This window comes from Stenella coeruleoalba (assembly GCF_951394435.1).
Source record: "Stenella coeruleoalba genome assembly, chromosome: 2".
In the NCBI taxonomy this organism is placed as follows: domain Eukaryota; kingdom Metazoa; phylum Chordata; class Mammalia; order Artiodactyla; family Delphinidae; genus Stenella; species Stenella coeruleoalba.
Genome location: NC_137147.1, coordinates 133,909,379 through 133,927,512, shown reverse-complemented (window position 1 = coordinate 133,927,512; position 18,134 = coordinate 133,909,379). Strand labels below are relative to the sequence as shown.

Below are 18,134 nucleotides of genomic sequence, written 5' to 3'. Positions count from 1 at the left end.
CTCCCTGTTTAACCATGTTTGGACTCAGGGGGTACGGAGAGTCGGGGCTCAGTCTGCATCCCGGGTCAGGGCTCCATCTGTGACCAGGATCGGTGCTCCACGTGACAAGAGGACCGAGGCTTTGTGTGTGATCAGGGCGAGGACTTCGTGTGTGTCGGGCTGGTGATCGGTGTTTGTCTACGGTCAGGACTCCCTTCCTGTGTGAGGAGGGTCTGTGCTTGGTCTACATCCAAGATCAGGGCTCCCTTTGTGACCAGGGTCAGGGATTTGTGTTTCAGGAGGGTCTGGGCTCTGTGTGTGACCAGAGTCAGAGCTGCGTGTTAGAGAAGGGCTGGGGCTCTGTGTGTGAAGGGGGTCAGGGCTCCCTCTGTGACCAGGGCCGAGGCTGCACGTTTGAGAAGGGTTGGGGCTCATTGTGGGGAGCACTGCAGCTCCATGGTTGAGGACTGACGGGACTCTGCGTGTCAGGAGGGTCAGGGCTCGTCGTGACCGGTGTTGGAGCTCCGTATGTTGGTGGAACCCAGAGAAGGTCCATCAGTCGTATTCAAACTGTCGCTTGTCCACCCACCCTTGTTATCCTGAGGTCTCTTGGGAAGGTAGCAGGCCCACGTTGCCCAGGGTTTTGCTTTCTGCTCAAAGAGCAGGCTGAGGTTTGGGCTGTCCCAGCTCTCAGGGATGGGCGCTGCTGCCCAGTGGTTCTCCATCTGTGTCTCTTCATGTCTGTAGTTAGAGGACTCAGCTCGACGCTGGGGACGAGAGAAGCAGGACTTGGCCACACGGCTGCAGGAGAAAGAGTACGGCTTGAGGCCCCCTTCCAACACAATCATCACAGATGAGTCCGTGAGTGATCCCTCTGGAGGAGCTCTGTGGGGTTCGGGGGGTGGGTCTGGCAGCCACACACACACACCCCTTCCCCGAGTCACTGGACCTTGTGAAAACCTGTCCAGGGGGCCCTGTTCCCTGGCTGGTAGTCAGAAGACCTGGGCTCAACTTCTGCTCAGTTACCAGCCGAAACCTCTGCCCCATCTCAATCCCCCACCTGTCTAAGGGGAATAGAGAACCCTGCCAAGACGCCCCCTTCCCTTTGGGTGGTGATGAGTATCAGAAAGGAGGGGCTGTGGTGGACTGTTTGCCCACAGGGGCATTCCTCGAATGCTGTGGCACTGGCTGTACTTTAGGACTGGATTTGCTCATGGGTAGAGTAGCTGTGGCCCCCTCTCCACTCCACAGTGCCTAAGATTCTCCCATGAGCACGCACTTCTTGGGCCACTGCAGTGCTGCAGACCTGCCAGAGGTGGGGGCATGTTGCCAGAGAGAAACACTGCCAACTTCCCAAGAACAAATAGGTTTATTCACAACTGTCCCTCAAGCTCAGCCCTGGGCCCCCCAGCCCCCCAAAGCAAACCCCCTGATGGCTTCCGCTCTTGAACCATCAGTACTCTGCTGGAAAGGCCTGAAAAGGATGGGGGAACTGGGTGGAACACAGGGCTACCTTTGCAAACTCACCCGCTGAGCCCTGGAGACTTCGGCAGAAATCAGGTGTGACCTGCTGTGGTGAAATGGGTTTGGAAATCTTTGAGAAGTCATGGTCTGCCAGATTTTGGATCCTCTGAGGCATGACTTGCCAGGCAAGATACATTTTATTGAGTCACCCTGCTGGGGACAGGGGCATACTCACTTCGTCTGGCTTTGCCCACCACAGAACCCCTCCACCCCCTCCAAGAACCAGAGGCGACCCTCCAAGCTGGACCCCTTGATGCCCAGCTCAGAGACTAAGCTCAACAATCTCTCTAAATCCCAGCAGACTGAGTCCTGGCAGACCTCAGTCTTGGAGCAGGCCTCCCTCTCTGTGTACTGAGGACTCTCAGCCCCACTCCCTAAAATGACTTTATTAAACACTGAGGTCAGTGAACATGCACCTCTTTCATTGAGCAGGGCAGCCTGGGGTGCCTTAGCTTCCTCCTTCCAGACCCCACTCTGGGCCTGGGTCCTCTGCTGTAGCCCTGTAGCCTCCTGCCTGTCCCAGGAGCTACCATCTTTGGAGAGCCAGAGGCCATAGTGGACCCCAGACAGGGGGCGGGTGGGGGTGGGGGAGAAGAGGCCTTCCAAAGCAGGATCCAGGGAGACAAGGCCTGTCAAGGTCTCTGGAAGAACTGAGACCACCAGAGGCGAGCTGGTGTGAGAGGCTGGAACTTCCTACCTGCACCCAAACATCTATCATATCTGAAATCCCTTTTTTCAAGTTTGGTTTATCTGTTTCTTGGGAAGGGAAAGACTTGAAGCCTGCCTGTAGCAATCAGTTACATGTTAGTATGAAATACCCCATTTACCTGAGCTGGCAATATTGTGTCTAAATGTGTCCAGGGACAGAAAAACAGATAGGGCCAGAAGAAAGAGCCCTCCACTGAGAGTTAGGAAGCCTGGCTTCTAGCTACAAGCATGCTGTGTGACCTTTGGTGACTCAAGCAAGCTCTCTGGGCTTCAGTTGCCCCATCTATCCCCAAAGAGCTTAACATCCTTGACAGTAAGGCCCTTTCCAACACTAACATTTCCAAGCAAAGATGATTCAAGCCTGGAGAAAGGAAAGGAAGCAGGAAGGAGAGAGAAAGACAAGAAGGAAGAGGATTGTGATGAGGAAAAGCAGAAAGGCTCCAAGAATGGATTCAGAACCTGCAGATCCTGGGAGAAGAGGCCAAGCCAGCTAGGCTGCTGTCCCTAGCGGCACTAGCCCCCCGTCTACCTGAAGAACTTAGAGTTGGGTAGCCAAGGGCCAGGAAGGATCAGGTACCTGGTCAAGCCAGGAGTCATGAAGCTCAGAGGGGGTTAAGGTGGCCAAAATTGAGACCATTGTCAGGCAGTCCAAATAATGTACCAAAGACTCTGCCCCAGTCTCCCTGCCTAATGCCCAGAGCTTGGACAAGTGGGCATGTCCTACTGGAGCAGGAAGTTAAGGCCTGGGGAAGCCCAGAGAAGGGTCAGGTGGGGTAGAGGAAGCATGCTGTCCTCTCGTCCCCAGGGTCAGTCACCTCACGCCAACCCCTCACCCACAGTCACTTCACCACATCATCCCTGGACATGCCCAAGACTCTGGCTGGACCTTGGCAGGAAGTCCTCATGACCCCACAGGGAATTCCAACCCAGGGCTCAGCCGAGCAGAGCCCTATACGAGCCTCCTGATAGGTGGGCCTGCCCCGGTAGCCAAGATTGGCCCACACCTCTCAGGCTGCCCTGTACTCTCAGCAGAACTCTGCCAAGTCCTATGTCCCTCTGCCTGCTGCTCCAGTAGCTCCTGGTGCAGTGGCAATAGCCCTCCACCAACTCTGCCTCACACCCAACCGGGACAGCAAGGGAGGTTGATCCTGCTGGCTCCTGAGATGCTGTAGGTGGGTGGGTCCCAGCAGAAACGGTGTCAAGTGCAGCTGCCTTGGGTTCCCCATTCACGCTTAGATCTATTTGCTGATCTGGGTCAGGGAGCATCTCTACAGGACTGATGGATACCTTAGGGGTCAGATGGAAATGAAAACACTTTACAGAGTTTAGCCGTTTATTGCCTTCATGGGATGGGAGAAGAGGGGGAAGAGACGGGGTGAGAGAGGGGTGCCTCAGCTGAGCGCCAACTCCATCTGGTCAGAGCTGGCCAGAAAGGAGCAGGGGTGGGGACCAAGCACTGGAGATGCGGACACTTCCACGGGCCCCACCCCCTTGGGCCGTCCTCCCACACCCCTGCTAGCCTGTTTGGCAGGCTGTGCCCACCCTCTCCAATCACGCCTGTGGTGGGTCCTGGTTGAAGGGCTGGAAGACAAGGAAGATGGGTTTGTCGGGCATCAGGATGAGGTTGAATATGGTGTCCACATCACTGAGATGCTGCAATTCAACCTTGAAGCTCTCCAGAATCTGAGAAAGAGGGGTTGTGGGCTTAGGAGAGAGGCAGGGAGAGTCTGTCTCCCCCAGGCCAGGCTTATTCACCTGTGAGCAGTGCCTGTTGAGTGTGATCTGAGAGGCTCCAAGGGGTCTACTGCCAGCTCCTACTGAATCCTGCGCAGAGCCTGAACACGCCACTTGTGCTTTGTCCCCTTGGTTCAGGCTTTCACTTTGGTTTCTACAAGACCTTTCCCACCCCACCCCCATCCCATCACCACTGTGGGGAACATATGACCAGGGAGCACCAGTGGGTGGTAAGTGGATTTGCCCAGAGAGGAGACAGCAAGGAATTGTGGAGGAGGGGAGACAACGTAATGGGAGACAGATGTCCCCAGGCTTGACTCACATGGATGAGGAAGAGGGTCATCTCGAGCTCAGCAATCCGCCGACCCACGCACTGCCGTACACCCCAGCCAAAGCCCAGGTTCCGGAAGTGAATGAGGTCCCTGTCTTTACCCAGCCACCTGGTTGGGTCAAACTTGTCCGGATTCGAGAAGAAGGCAGGGTCTCGGCCCATGGCATAGATGGCCACTTGTACCAATGTCTAGGGACACAGTGAGCAGAGGTCTGAGTAGGCCTCACCTCCTCACAGCCAGGAGCATTACCCAGCATCTCCACTCCCGGTCCCTAGCCTTGCTACCCAGCTGTGCAGCACAGGACGCTGCCCACTATGTGACCTTGAACGAGGCCTCCCCGCCTTCCCTGAGCCTCGCCCATTAAATGGGCGTGACTGAAGACTTTAGGCCGGGCACAGCGCAAGGGATTGCCCTGCCCCTTTCCTCAGCACCAGAGGGTCCCCAGAGACCCAGGCAGCCAGTGGGATCTCCCTCCTAACCCTACACTCCAGCAACATTCCAAAGACCATCACCCACTGTGTCCACCACCTCTGCCCTTCATTCGGACTTGGACCACTGCCACCAAGGACCCCACCAGCCAGCTCCAGGAAGAAAGGCAGGACAGAAGGCCCCATCGCCCCCATCTGTACGCAACTGCAATCTGCCCCTGGCCTCGTCTGTCTGACTGACAGAGCCTGCAGCCCTCCTGCTGCACCTACCTTGGCAGGAATCATGTAATCTCGAAGAACCAAGTCATTTGCGAGGTATCTCTGTAGGGTCACGGAGATGGGGTGGAGTCTGCCAGTGAAAAGCGTTCAGAAGCTGATGCCCTAAGGCCTGGACGAAGCCCTGCACCTGGCGTGGCATCTCAGCCCCAGCTGCAGCACCCTGGAGGACCTGGAGGCAGGAGCCTTCTCCCTATTCCCAGCTATCTTCCCCAGACTTCCCACTTCCTGCGACCAGTCTCCTCCACCAGCGCGTTCTTGTAACCCTGTGCACAGGCACCACCCTGCCCCTGCCCAGGGATTTGTGGGGCGGAGGGGGGGGGGGACAGGCATAGGTGGGGGTGGGCTTGCCTCAGTGTCTCCTTGATACTAGCTTTGAGGAGCGGGACCAGTTGCAGCATCTTGCTTATGTCTCCCTGGGCCTGGCGCCGGGCATTCAGGACCTCCTCCCGGAGCATGTCCTGCACATTCAGGCTGCGTGCCATCTCATACAAGTGCCACTGCAATGTCATGGATGTCTGGCAGGGGGTGAGAGGGTACAGAAAACCAAGAGGACAGGTCACTCCTGGGGCACCTAGACCCAGGCTAAATTTTCGTTGCCAAACACCTCTCCCCACCCTTCTCCCAGTATCCAGAAACCACCATCCACAAAAAGCAAAACAATTCGGACGGCAAACGTCCAAGAAGCCTTTCTTGTGGCCCAGGCAGGAATGTTTGGGGCAGCACTTGTCCCTGCCCTCCCCCTCATGTCACCAGAGCCCACCCATCTCCCCAGCCAGTAGAGGGTCATCCACATAGCTAATGCCTTCTTCCAAAGGACTCCAGAGGCCCTAAGAGGCCAAATCCTACTTCTGTAACGGTTGTACTCCTGAATGAATGCCATTCATCTTGAAATGCCTGTTAAATGACCAGCCCTCTCCCCAGTAGAACTTCCCCCTAAACTTAACATCTGCCTACAGCAGCACAGCATAAAGTGAGGCTCAAAAATGCTGAAACCAGGGCTTCCCTGGTGGCGCAGTGGTTGACAGTCCGCCTGCCGATGCAGGGGATACGGGTTCGTGCCCCGGTCTGGGAAGATCCCACATGCCGCGGAGCGGCTGGGCCCGTGAGCCATGGCCGCTGAGCCTGCGCGTCCGGAGCCTGTGCTCCTCAACGGGAGAGACCACAACAGTGAGAGGCCCACGTACCACAAAAAAAAAAAAAGCTGAAACCAGAACAACCAGACCTGTTTTCTATCAGTATTGCAATTAGCACATGGTATATACTGAGATTAATCTCAGTGTTGGCCCAAGGTCGTGACTGTTAACTTTCACTGAAGGTATGAGTGACCCTCGTCAAGCCCCACAGTTCAGATTCCTCAGTGGTGGGACCCTGGGCTGGAACAGCCCTCTGCCCTAGGGCTAGGATACGAGTTGTTGGCATATTATCTTACCAAGGACCATATTTTGGTCCAAGAGGTTTGGACATGCTCCTTCTTCTTCCCAGCAGAAACAATTGTGAAAAAATGTCATCCAGTCACTTCCTGGCTTGAAATCCTTGCCTGGCTCCCTGGAGTCCCCAGATCAAGTCCAGAGGCTCTGACCGGACCCATGGACCCCCTCCAACACTTGCCTGTTGCTCCCAGCCCACCGCCACCTCTCTCCAACATGCTCCTCATGCTCTAGCCACACTGAGCTACACACAGCTCCTGAAGCCCAGAAATCTTCCTCATGCTGCTCCCTTTTCCTACAATTCCCTTCCCCAACCTAGGAAGCAAGTGTGTACTCCTTCCTCAAGGCTCAGATCAAATGCATGTATTTGTCTCAGTACTTCCAAGGCTTGACACAGAATGGGTACTCAGGAGATACTTGTTTAATAAGGTAGTCAACTAAGTTACTAGCTGTGTGACCTTGACAAAGTTCCTTAACCTCTCTGTGCCCCAGTTTCCTTATCTGAAAAAGGGTTGTTTGTGAATCCTAAATGAGTTAACACATGTGAAAAGCTTAGGACCCTGCCTGCCACATAGTAATCGCTTAATAAATGTTACCTAAGAATAATAGCTGCTTTGGTGCAGGTGAGCTTTTTTCGGAGATCTCTTCTACATGACTGACAATGAACTATATTTAAAATATGCTCAAAGCCTCCATCTGTAGCCGAGGGACGGAAAGGCCTCCATTAGAGTACCATGTAAATATGATACGTAGGAAATCAAGTTATTCACCTAAGCATGACACATGCTTCTCCCCAGTCCTGAAATGCTATTCCTCCTCTGTCCTCCTGGCAATAAGAGGAAAGACAAATTGATTTTACTCTATGGAACACTCTCCCTGTCCTACAAGGCCATGTTAGTCTCTCCCTTCTTCTCAGCGTTGTCAGTACCTGGCACGTGCCTCATCATCCAGCCCTGTAATACGGTGAGGTAGTTATCTGTGTCCATGCTACCTCCTTGTCATGGGCTGATCTTGTGTCTCTCCCAAATTCATATGTTGAAGTCCTAACCCCCAGCACCTCACCATGTGACTGTATTTGGAGATAGGGCCTTTAAAAAAAAAAAAAAAAGGTAATTAAGGTAAAATGAGGTCATGTGGGTGGGCCCTAACTGAATAGGACTGGTGTCTGTATAAGAAGAGAAGGAAGACCATGTGAAGATGTAGGAAGAAGACGGCCATCAATAAGCCAAGCAAGGGGGCCTCAGAGGAAAACAACCCTGCTGACACCTTGATCCAGAACTGCGAGACAATATATTTCTGTGGTTTAAACCACCCAGTCTGTGGTACTTTGTCATGGCAGTCCTAGCAAGCTAATATACTCTTCCTCTCTGAGCCATCTGGGAGATTTGAAGTCTACTATGTTCACCTTTATAGTCTCAGTGCCCAAATCACAACTAATAACCACAAAACACTAAAGAATTAACCCTCACCATCACATTAGCTTGAGAAAGTTTAAGGTATTGGAAAAAGGGATGGCACATAAGACAGAGAAGTTTTGACTTTCAAGAACAGAAGTTTCTGGGGCTTCCCTGGTGGCACAGTGGTTAAGAATCCGCCTACCAACGGAGGGGACAGGGGTTCAAGCCCTGGTCCAGGAAGATCCCACATGCAGCGGAGCAACTAAGCCTACGAGCCACAACTACTGAGCCTGCACTCTAGAGCCCGGAGCCACAACTACTGAGCCTGCGCTCTAGAGCCTGTGAGCCACAACTACTGAGCCCGTGTTCGCTAGAGCCTGTGCTCCACAACAAGAGAAGCCACCGCAGTGAGAGGCTTACGCACTGCAACAAAGAGTAGCCCCCGCTCGCCGCAACTAGAGAGAGCCCATGCGCAGCAACGAAGACCTGACACAGCCAAAAATAAATAAATAAATAAATAATTTATTTATTTTTAAAAAAGGACTTGGCCATCCAGGACCTTTAAAAAAAATAAAGAACAGAAGTTTCTGAGGTATTGTTCGGCCTCTGGGAGACACCACAGATGATGCCTTCAGACATCAGGGGCAGCTTTTCTGAGGTCCTGCCTTCCTTCCTGACTCAGAGTGAGCTGTGTCACCCACCTGTGCCTAGTCACTCCCTCCTCAGAGGCAAAGAAAAAATGGTGGATCAGCCGCAAGGCATGCTCCATCATGACCAGCGTGACCCACCCTCCTAGGAGATTAGCATCTAGGAAGTAGAGTCAGGACAGGGAGATGGACCCCACATGGACAGGGTTTCAGACAATGAGGCAGGCTAGTGGGAGGGGGCATAGGGGCACAGGAAGGGACAGGATGTGCCCCTACAGCCACCTCACTGTGTCCTCACCGTGTCCACGCCCCCTGCAAGCATCTCTGTAATGTTGGCCTTGACGTCCTCAGAGAGCAGCTTGTCATTTCCCAGGAGCCGGTAGAGGATACCTGGGTAATTGGTGAACTCTCTTTTCCGTCTCAGGTCCCAGTAGAAGTTCTCGGTGTATTTTTCAGCTGTGGGGCAGGAAGAAAGAAAATAGAGTGAGGCCAGGACTTCCCTGGTGGTCCATTGGTTAAGAATCTGTGCCTCCACTGCAGGGGACACAGGTTAGATCCCTGGTTGGGGAACTAAGATCCCGCATGCCATACCATACGGCCAAAAAAAAAAATAGAGTGAGGCTCTCTGCAGAGGGGAGGGAAAGAGCACGATCTCTGGTGGGAGGTGGTACGGGGACTTGGGGATTCTAGAGCCCTGCACTTTCTCAGCTGCCGTCTTTCTGAGCAGCAGTCTCTGCTAAATCCTTCATATCTGTTTTTTTGATTTATTGGCCATAGCTCTTTGGGGTAAGTGCTATCATCCCCATTTTACAGATAAGGAAACAGAAGTCCATCTAAGATAATGACTTGCCCAAGGTCACAAGGGTGTCAGGGGCAGGGGCAGGATTTGACTCCAGGCCTGGCATCTTCACCACATCCCAATCAGCCTTCTCCACCCTTTACCAATCTCTCTCACCAAAGTCCTGCTCTGTCACCAAGCACAGCTGTGTCTGAAATACTGGTGCTTAACCCATGTTGGGAATCACGGGCTCCTTGGAAGAATATGATGGACCTCTTAAATCCTCTTTCTCCAGAAAAATCTAATCAGCCCACCATATTCAGGGGTTCCTGGGCCTTCCTGATGCCCATCCCTGCCCACCAGAGGGTGGGTTTTCTACATGGCAAGCCAGTGCTCATTGACATAACTTGGGACAAAGAGGCAGGCTGAGACCTGGAGCTTCCAGCTGACTTTCTCTCTCCCTCTGTCTCTTTCTCCCCACTCCCCCAAATCTCATCCCTGCCAACCGAGGCCCGGATTTCCCATCTCCTGAGGTAGACAGGGCTCTCCTGGCCCCCACATATGGCTGCTCAGGGTACAACCCTCACCTTTATTGAAAATTATGTCCCATGCGGCTACATGGTCTCTCCAGGTCTTGGTCCTGAACAGACGGAACAGGTCTGGAGGGAGGTTGAGCATGGGGACACTAGTGTGGAACATCTGGTAGACGGCATCAATGAACTTCTGGGCCTCAGGGTCCACTACTTCGTCCAGCATCCCCAGGCGCTCCCCAAACATGACATTGGTGATGGCTGCAGGGGAAGCAAGGTTGAGGAATCTCTTCCAACCCAACCATCTGAGAGCCTCTGCTCCCAGGAAACCATCCCATCCAACACATAAGAACCCCTGCACCCAACCTCAGCTTCCTGCAGTAAAGAAACTGAGGCCTGAGTCCCAAAGGGCTAAAATTGCAGGGCTAAGGAAAACTGCCTTTCTGGCGGCCAGTCGGGTCCTTCAGAGGGTCATGTGGCAGACCCTAAAAAGGGATCACTTGAGTGGGAAGCAGAGCCTCCAGCCCAGGCTGGGATGAAACTGCTCAGCCCCTCTTCCCCCAGCACCCCCAGCAGCCTCTCGGCTTTCCTCCTGGAAAGAGAGGTTTCTCGTCTATAATTGACCAAAGTGGCTAAATACTTCCTGAAACATGTCAGATGGGTGCCTGGGGGACATCAGTCCCTGGTAATTGGCCATCCAGGGCCCACTCTGGCTGGACATAAGAAGACACAACAACTCCAAGGTTTTCCTACCTCCTGGGTCAGCAATCTGAACGCTGATTTCATGCCAAACTCTGGGCACTCCAAATCTCCTGAAGAGACCACATGGGCCCCCATCAAGCCACAGGGCCTTTGCATGTGCATGTTCCCTCTGCCTACGCTGTCCAACCTCCTTATTCCATCTGGATAACTCTTACACATCCTCCAATACCCTGCTCGGATTAACCACCCAACCCTCCCCTTCCCTCCCAGACCTCAAAGGGAAGGTCTCCGTCCCAGGAGATTTGCGGAATGAAGGACCAAGCCAAGCCTGGCTTTTGGAGGAAAGTGGCAATAGGGACCTACATTTTAGAGACTCTTGCCCCCATAGCATGAATCAGATGAGAGCGTGCAGCTCCCCCTGGGTGGCTGATGGCAGAGAATGTGTTCAGCGGCTCATCTCAAGCCAATCCCGACACTTCTTCAGGGTCTGTGTTGGGTCTCTAGGTGGGACGCTGGGTTCTCCCTCCCCCAAGACTGTGGCCAGGTAGGTTCAAGCCCCTTACACTCAAAGGCGAAGCGAAACAGGTCTTCCCTGATGTCCCCTGAGAACTTTCCAGAGCCCTGCTGCTTGATGCGCCTGTGCAGGACGCCGACGAAGTCCTGAGACACTGGGTTCAGCAAGGGAATGAAGTTCTTTATGGCCTCTGGAGCCATCACCTCCGTGTTCAGGACCAACCGGTCTTTCTTCCAAGCTCCTGCCTTCCTGAGAAAACATGGGCCCTCGGGCCCTCACGGTCACAAACCCCAGGCCTGGCAAACACAGAGGGGGCTGACTTGGCTCTCCCAGGAGGCTGAGCCACAGCTCACAGTCCAGCACTCCATCCACGTCCTCCTCTGCCCTCACCTCCTCCCAGCTTCTGCCTGGCCTGGGCGGGGCAGCGGGGAGAGAAGTGGGGAAGTGCGTGACAAGAAAAAAAGAGGCTGAAGGAGAACAAAACCCCAACCCTGCTCTACTCTCGCTGCTGCTGCTGCTTCAAGCCAGAGAAATCATATTCTTAGAGCCTTTAAGCAACTTTCCAACCCTCTAGTCTTTGCCTCTGCTACAGGCCTGCCCTCCTCACCACTTCCCCTTGCTCCTGGCCAATCTCACCTCCTACCATTCAAGGGCCCCTCTACATCACCTTTTCTGACCCCTGCACAGACACAATTGAGCAACCTCTGCACCCCCAACACGTCCCATTAATCACATTGGTGGAGAATCTCAGGTGCCCAGAATAGGGTTAATGCCCATTCTTATTCTCAGCTTATGGCCCATTCTTGAAAATAAATCCATGCAAAGCCCTCTTTGTCGTTTTGGGGCTTTGTTTATTTACAAGCATGTTATTATGAACTCACCACCCAGCAGAAAAACTAGGAACTTGACAATAACTTACAGATGCCCACCTGGTCCTCCCACATCCTGCCTCCCCGGCTAAGGGGACCATCAACCTGAATCCCTTGTTTGCTTTTGTATATAGTTTTATCTGACCGACACGTATTTCTAAAACATACTTTTTAAATACGTATACTTGTTTTCAACTTCTTCTAAAAGCTGTCATGATTTGCTTTTTTCCCTCAATTTCATATTTCTAGGTATCATCTGTACTGTGGTGAGTCACTGAGTCTGTTCTTTTTGACTGGGGTATGCCACTGTCATTCATTCCTGCTCCTGTTGGGCATTTAAGTGGTTTCCAGGTTCTCACTATTATGAACAACCCTGTTGCAAACATTCTAGTACATGTCCGCCTGGGGGGGGCGGGGCAGGATATTCTCTGGAGTATATGCTTGAGAGCAGAACGGCTGCATTGTAAGCATGTGAACGTTCAACAGCAGGAAGTAATGTCCAACCATTTTCCAAAGTGATGCCATCAGTTTTCAGCCCCACTAGCAAACTATGAGCATTCTAGTTGCTCTATATCCTCACCAACACTTGCTATGGTCACATTTTAAATTTTTGATGAGCAATTTGGAGGAAAACGGTACCTATTACATTTAATACACTGATTTGTTCATGTTTCTCACTGTTCCTTTAGGCTATAAGGGACTCACGGTGGCAGGGCCCTGCCCTACTTGTGACTCAGAACCCAGCACAAGGACTGGTACATAGTAGGCACTCAATAAAATGGAACTTAATGAATGAACCAGGAAATGAGGACTTTTCAAGGTCTTTAATTACTCAGTAAGATCTTCTGCCTGACCATGTCGCTGAGGGTTGGCAGGGCAGTTCACCATCCCCATCATCTGTTTTATGGAGGCAGGAAGATGACAGGGATTTGTCTAGAGGCCCCAGATAGAAAGAAAAGGCAGGGCACGCATGGCCCCAGCCCCTCACCCCCAGCCTCTGCCCTCGCCACAGCTGCCCATCATCTCCCTCCAGCCCCTGGGAGATGGCCCAAGACTCACTTCAACAGGACCCCGATGGGTTTCTCGTAATACTGGTGATAGGCAACCCAGGGTGGGATGTTGTATCGTTCTGGGTTGGGTCCCTCGAACTTAAAGAGAAGGGCCACATCTTCAGGGTCGATGATATAAACTGACTCCAAGTTGCCGAGCTTCTCTCTGGAGGGGCAGAGAAGGGGTGCTGTGATGTAAGGTTTGAGGAGAACCACGCACACCCTGGGCAATCAGGACACAGTTCTCGGCTCGTCTGTAACCACCTTGAGGCTGACAGCGCAGAGCAGACAGGCCTGGGAGTGGATTCCGTTCCACAGCCTCCTCGCTGTGTGACCTAAGTCCCTTACCCTCTCTGAGTCTCAGTTTCCTCAGTGGAGATAAATGCAGTACCTGTCTTACAGCTGCTGAAGGATAAGATGATATGAAGTCTAGGGCTGTGATTCCCGTGAGACATTCTATAAGTGACAGCTTTGTGCTTCTCTTATCATCACAGTGGCTCCTGCCTACCTCAGCACATCCCCAAGACTTACCCAGGGCCTTCTATGGACCATCAAGTCCTCCATGTTCATTCTTCCTTTGTGTCCACACTCTCAGCACCCTCCACCCTCTCACCCAGGCAGAGCTCAGAAACATGGCGCCTTCGTGGCAGCTTGGGGTGACCCTGTACTGCTTGTCAGGCAAGCCAGGCACCGGGCCAGGCAACCCCTTCTAGGCTCTAGGATTGAAGTTCTGGGAGTGGCTGCCCTGCCCCCTGGAATCAGATGTCCAACAAAGTACCTTGTCGCTATTAAAATAAAACTACAGTAAAACGTCAGACCCAGGGTATAAATATACCTCAGAGCACTTTGCGGAGAGTATTAAAGCACAGCTATTGTGAAACAACAGAAAATTCTACTTCTCACTTGCATCTGCCTTTTGCATAAGAAAGTTAATTCAAGATACCCTTTAAAAAAAAAAAAAAGGTCATGAAGAACCTAGGGGCAAGATGGGAATAAAGACACAGACCTACTAGAGACCGCACTTGAGGACATGGGGAGGGGGAAGGGTAAGCTGGGACAAAGTTAGAGAGTGGTAGTATATATATGGACATGTATACACTACCAAACGTAAAATAGATAGCTAGTGGGAAGCAGCCGCATAGCACAGGGAGATCAGCTCGGTGCTTTGTGACCACCTAGAGCGGGGGATAGGGAGGGTGGGAGAGAGGGAGACGCAAGAGGGAAGAGATATGGGGATATATGTATATGTATAACTGATTCACTTTGTTATAAAGCAGAAACTAACACACCATTGTAAAGAAATTATACTCCAATAAAAATGTTAAGAAAAAAAGGAATTAAATATATTTATAAATTACGTTCTTAGAGTAAAATAGCAAAATAAAAGATACTTATTTCTAAAGAAAAAGAAAAAAGACACACTTTAAGGTAAAATATCATGGAACATACAGGTATAAGCCAAATTCTCATTCTCTCTCTCTCCCCCCTCCCTCCCCTCTCTTCCTCCCTCTTCCCGGAGAAAGGAGAGGGAGGGGGAAGGGGGAAGGGAAGGATGGGGAGATGGAAAGAGCACTGCTTTAACCACTGACCCATAGAGCCTGGGCCTACCTTCCGCAAGTCTCCTTGGCGAGCCATGGCCTCCTTTTTTTTTTGAATTTAATTTTATTTTTTATACAGCAGGTTCTTATTAGTTATCTATTTTATACATATTAGTGTACATATGTCAATCCACGGCCTCCTAGAAAATCCTCTCAGTGTTTTCCCAGCTGCCACACAGCCTCAAACCACTGACTCCATTAAAAAAAAAAAAGCTAAGCAAAGTCCTTGAACTGCTATTGTTATTATCAATTCCACCTCTGGGAATCTAGCCCAAGGCAGCTATCTGACATCAGACAATGATGCCTGATGGATGAGAATGTTCATAGCAAAAAAATGGAAAAGGATGTGTAATAGCAAAAAAAAAAAACCTAGAGTGGACTAAATGTCCACTTTAAAGAACTGGCTAAAAAAATATACCTTATCCATGCTATGGGCTACCATGCTGCCTTTTCAAATTATCTTAAAGTGAGAAAAGAGAAAAGAGAAAAGAAGTCCTCCATACATTGCTATAGGACAACGCCAAACAGCGTGTAAATATATTCACATTCTGAATGGAATATAAATAGTATCAAAACTGAGATTGTATCTGATTTCAATTTTTCTAAATTGTTTGATAAAGAACAGGGACAGCCTTGTATTAAGGAAAAATCCACAAAACTTGTATTTTAAATTCCTCACGTTCGTTTAGAAGTTTGTTATTTCAAGGCTATAGCTAGAATAGTGACACACTGAACTGTAAGTTAGACAATCAAGGTTCCAGCCTTGGGTTCGCCCTGATGAGCCGTGTGACATTGGTAAGACCCTTCTCCTCTCAGGGCCTCAGTTTCCCCATCTGTAAAGTGGGGATAATAGCACCAACTTTAAGGACATGTGCCAAGGCTCAGATGAAAGTGACTCAGAAAGTAGAAAGGGGTTTTATAAAATAAAGAGCTCCTACGGGGACTAGGGGCAGGATGGATGAGGCGGGGTGGAAGAAGGGGATAACGAGAGAGCTCCATGAAGTGAGGTTGGGGATAGAGGCCTGGAAGAGAGAAAGAGACAGACAGACAAGGAAGAGACACTCAGGAGCAGACTTCTCCCAAGCCTGACATTCAGTCTAGCGGGGTGGGGGGGCAGGCAGCGCCCTGCCTCCAGCCAGCTATAAAAAAGTCACTTAAGACTTCAAAAGGCATTGTGGGAGAGGGAGGAAGTGACCCTGACTAGGGAGCTGCTGGTCCCCTACACAAACTAGCCTCCTCCCCCAGCCCACCTATCCAACCAGCTAACATGTCCTACATGCCCTTTCCTCATCTCAACCCTTTCACTTAAAGTAAAAGTAAAGTATTGTCCCTCCTGGTGTCCCCTCCCTGCCCTCCCATCCCCCTCACCTACGCTCTCAGAAAAGAACTCAGGTGTGTCTTGAAGCCCACCCACCTTAGAAACTGCTAGACCAGAACAAGTGAGGCCTCCCACCAAGGGCAGCCCCCAGACCCCACCCCCATCCCAGGGCAAGAAGGTGGGGTACACAGTGGTCAAAAGACCGAAGGCCCTTCCTCCTGGCAGGAAGCTAGGCAGATGCTTGGGGAAGAGGGGCTCCAGCCAGGCCTAGTGGAAGGGACAAAATCAGCTGCTCCAGAGCTGCACAGGGCCAAGGGCCGAGGCCAGCGCCCCAGCAGGACAGGGTTCTAGCTGAGGGACCAGGGCAAGAATCCTAACCTCTCTGAACTTCATTGTCTTCTGATAATAGGGATGATAAACTTACCTTGCAAGGTGTGCTGCGGATAATGGATGTAGGGAGGCATTTGTCAGGGCTTGTTCTCTTAGCATTCCCACCTCCCTAAAGTTTCAAAGGGTATAGGACCTGGGGACTGTTGAGGCCTCAGGGCTGGGAAGTGAACCCACTGTCTGGGAAGCCTTATCCCTTCTCCTGCCACCCCCAGGCAGGAAGAAATAAAGCCAGAGGTGAACAAGAGCCTGGAAGGGGAGGGCAGACCATGCGAGGAGAGGGGAGCCCAGCAGGGCTGCCCTATCCCACCAGCCCCCAACCTCTGCCAGGCTTACCTGTAAATGGGGCCATACTTCTGGAAGTTCTGGACGTGGTGATAGTGGATTTTCTGTGAGCCCTTCTCCCTCCAGAAACGGTATAGGTTAAGCCAGCCATTGTCACCAGGGGTGGGGATCTCGTTGAAGGGGCGAGGGGTTTTAGTGGAGATGCCGGCTCCCTCTCCAGTGCCCACCCTGGGATGCCCCAGGCCCTCCCGCGGGGTGCTCAGGAGGGGCTGGCAGCCTCTGACCAGGACTGAGTGGAGCGGAAGCCCCCTGGCCAGCATGCTGCCCCTACAACTGCTCCTACTGCAGCAGGGCCTGACGAGGTGACTCTGGCCCTGGGCCCCTGGGGCCCAGCTTATAACCACCAGCTCAAGGTTAAGCGAGAAGCTGACAAAGCGGTCAGCCTCCCTCCTCCTCCCGCTGGCTCCAGCCCACATAGCCCCTCCCAGACTCGAGAACTGTAAAGAAAGAATGTTGTCCACCATTCCAGTTCTACAAAGATCAAGCCATTAGCCACTGCGGTCACCCACCTGAGGGGAACCCCTCTGTGCACCCTGAGGGAGACTTCAGGATGAAGGAAAACAGGAAGCATTTGGATTATACTGGCCCCTAGAGAGTTGAGATGTATATCTAAGGAAAACTTTCCATGCCCCTGGACTCTTGCACCTTCCCCTACATAGAAAAGCACTAAAAGCATTAACTTGAGATGTCTGTTGATTGTGATTAGCAGTAATCTTTTCATGTTAGGCTACATGGTTTTTTTCCAGCAAAAAGTTCATATAAATCGTGGCTTCTCCCTTACTTTTCTGGAGCAGACCCTCAGAGCTATCTGAAAGGCTGTCTCCTAGGCGATAGTCCTGTAGGGTAGCAACACTTGCCACCCCAAAATGTCTCTTTGGAATGCAGATTATTTCAAGATGAGAACAATCAAGGCCCAAAAGACTTGGGAAGAGACTGACCTTCCCTTTAACCCCCTGAAGAAGAAGTTAGATAGAAGGCCTGTTTCAGGAATCACCAAAGACATCGGCAAAGAATGTGGACTAAGTGTGGTGAGGGAAATTCTTAGAGACCAGAGATCACTCTGCATCCCATAATCTCTGCATGGCCAGCAAACATTTATTTACCAAACATTTGCTTTCCCATCTCCACGTCCCTTCAAAGTCCCAAACCCCTACCTCTGGCATCCTCTTTTGTCTCCAGCTGAAGATGGTCTTTAGGTGACATTTTCAGCTATTTTGGCGAGTTAGTTTTTCTGAGTCTCTCCCATGTATGTGTGTTTTCTTTTTTTAAAGATTTATTTATTTATTTCGGATATGGACCAATTTTAAAGTCTTTATTGAATTTGTTACAATATTGCTTCCGTTTTATGTTTTGGTTTTTTGGCCACGAGGCATGTGGGATCTTAGCTCCCCAACCAGGGATCGAACCTGCACCCCCTGCACTGGAAGGCGAAGTCCTAACCACTGGACCACCAGGGAAGTCCCTAGATGTGTTACTAAATTTTGTTTTATTTTCTTCTGATGAGACATCAGTCTCATGTCAATTTCATTCTTAGACCAGCCAGAAGAACCTAGAAGGGTAGAGGAAAACGTCTTCCTCCCCAACAGGTG

General features: G+C 51.5%; 2 protein-coding genes across 2 annotated transcripts in view; one reads left to right on the top strand and one right to left on the bottom strand.

Annotated features, from left to right (window-relative positions):
• CCDC33 (coiled-coil domain containing 33) overlaps positions 1–1,896 on the top strand; it is a 119,951-nt gene extending 118,055 nt beyond the window's left edge. The window contains 2 exon segments of the mRNA XM_079913612.1: positions 727–840; positions 1,703–1,896. Coding sequence (XP_079769738.1) covers positions 727–840; positions 1,703–1,858 — 270 coding nt within the window. The 3' untranslated portion in view covers positions 1,859–1,896.
• Positions 1,897–3,528: 1,632 nt separating this feature from the next.
• On the bottom strand, positions 3,529–16,925 carry CYP11A1 (cytochrome P450 family 11 subfamily A member 1). The gene is made up of 9 exons (XM_079913175.1): positions 16,537–16,925; positions 12,908–13,063; positions 11,029–11,228; positions 9,821–10,024; positions 8,754–8,911; positions 5,333–5,499; positions 4,976–5,054; positions 4,268–4,465; positions 3,529–3,894 (listed from the first exon to the last, which is right to left on the bottom strand). Exons 1-9 carry the CDS (start codon positions 16,803–16,805, stop codon positions 3,763–3,765), a joined length of 1,563 nt encoding a protein of 520 aa, XP_079769301.1. The 5' UTR covers positions 16,806–16,925; the 3' UTR covers positions 3,529–3,762.
• Between the last annotated feature and the right edge of the window lie 1,209 nt (positions 16,926–18,134).

Excerpts from the sequence above, each read along its gene's own strand:
- CYP11A1 (XM_079913175.1), bottom strand. The coding sequence starts at position 16,805 with ATGCTGGCCAGGGGGCTTCCGCTCCACTCAGTCCTGGTCAGAGGCTGC. Across the intron at positions 5,500-8,753 it reads TTGCAGGGGGCGTGGACACG|ACATCCATGACATTGCAGTG; the intron begins GTGAGGACACAG and ends ACCCCCTGCCAG. Across the intron at positions 5,055-5,332 it reads AGTATCAAGGAGACACTGAG|ACTCCACCCCATCTCCGTGA; the intron begins GCAAGCCCACCC and ends TTTCACTGGCAG.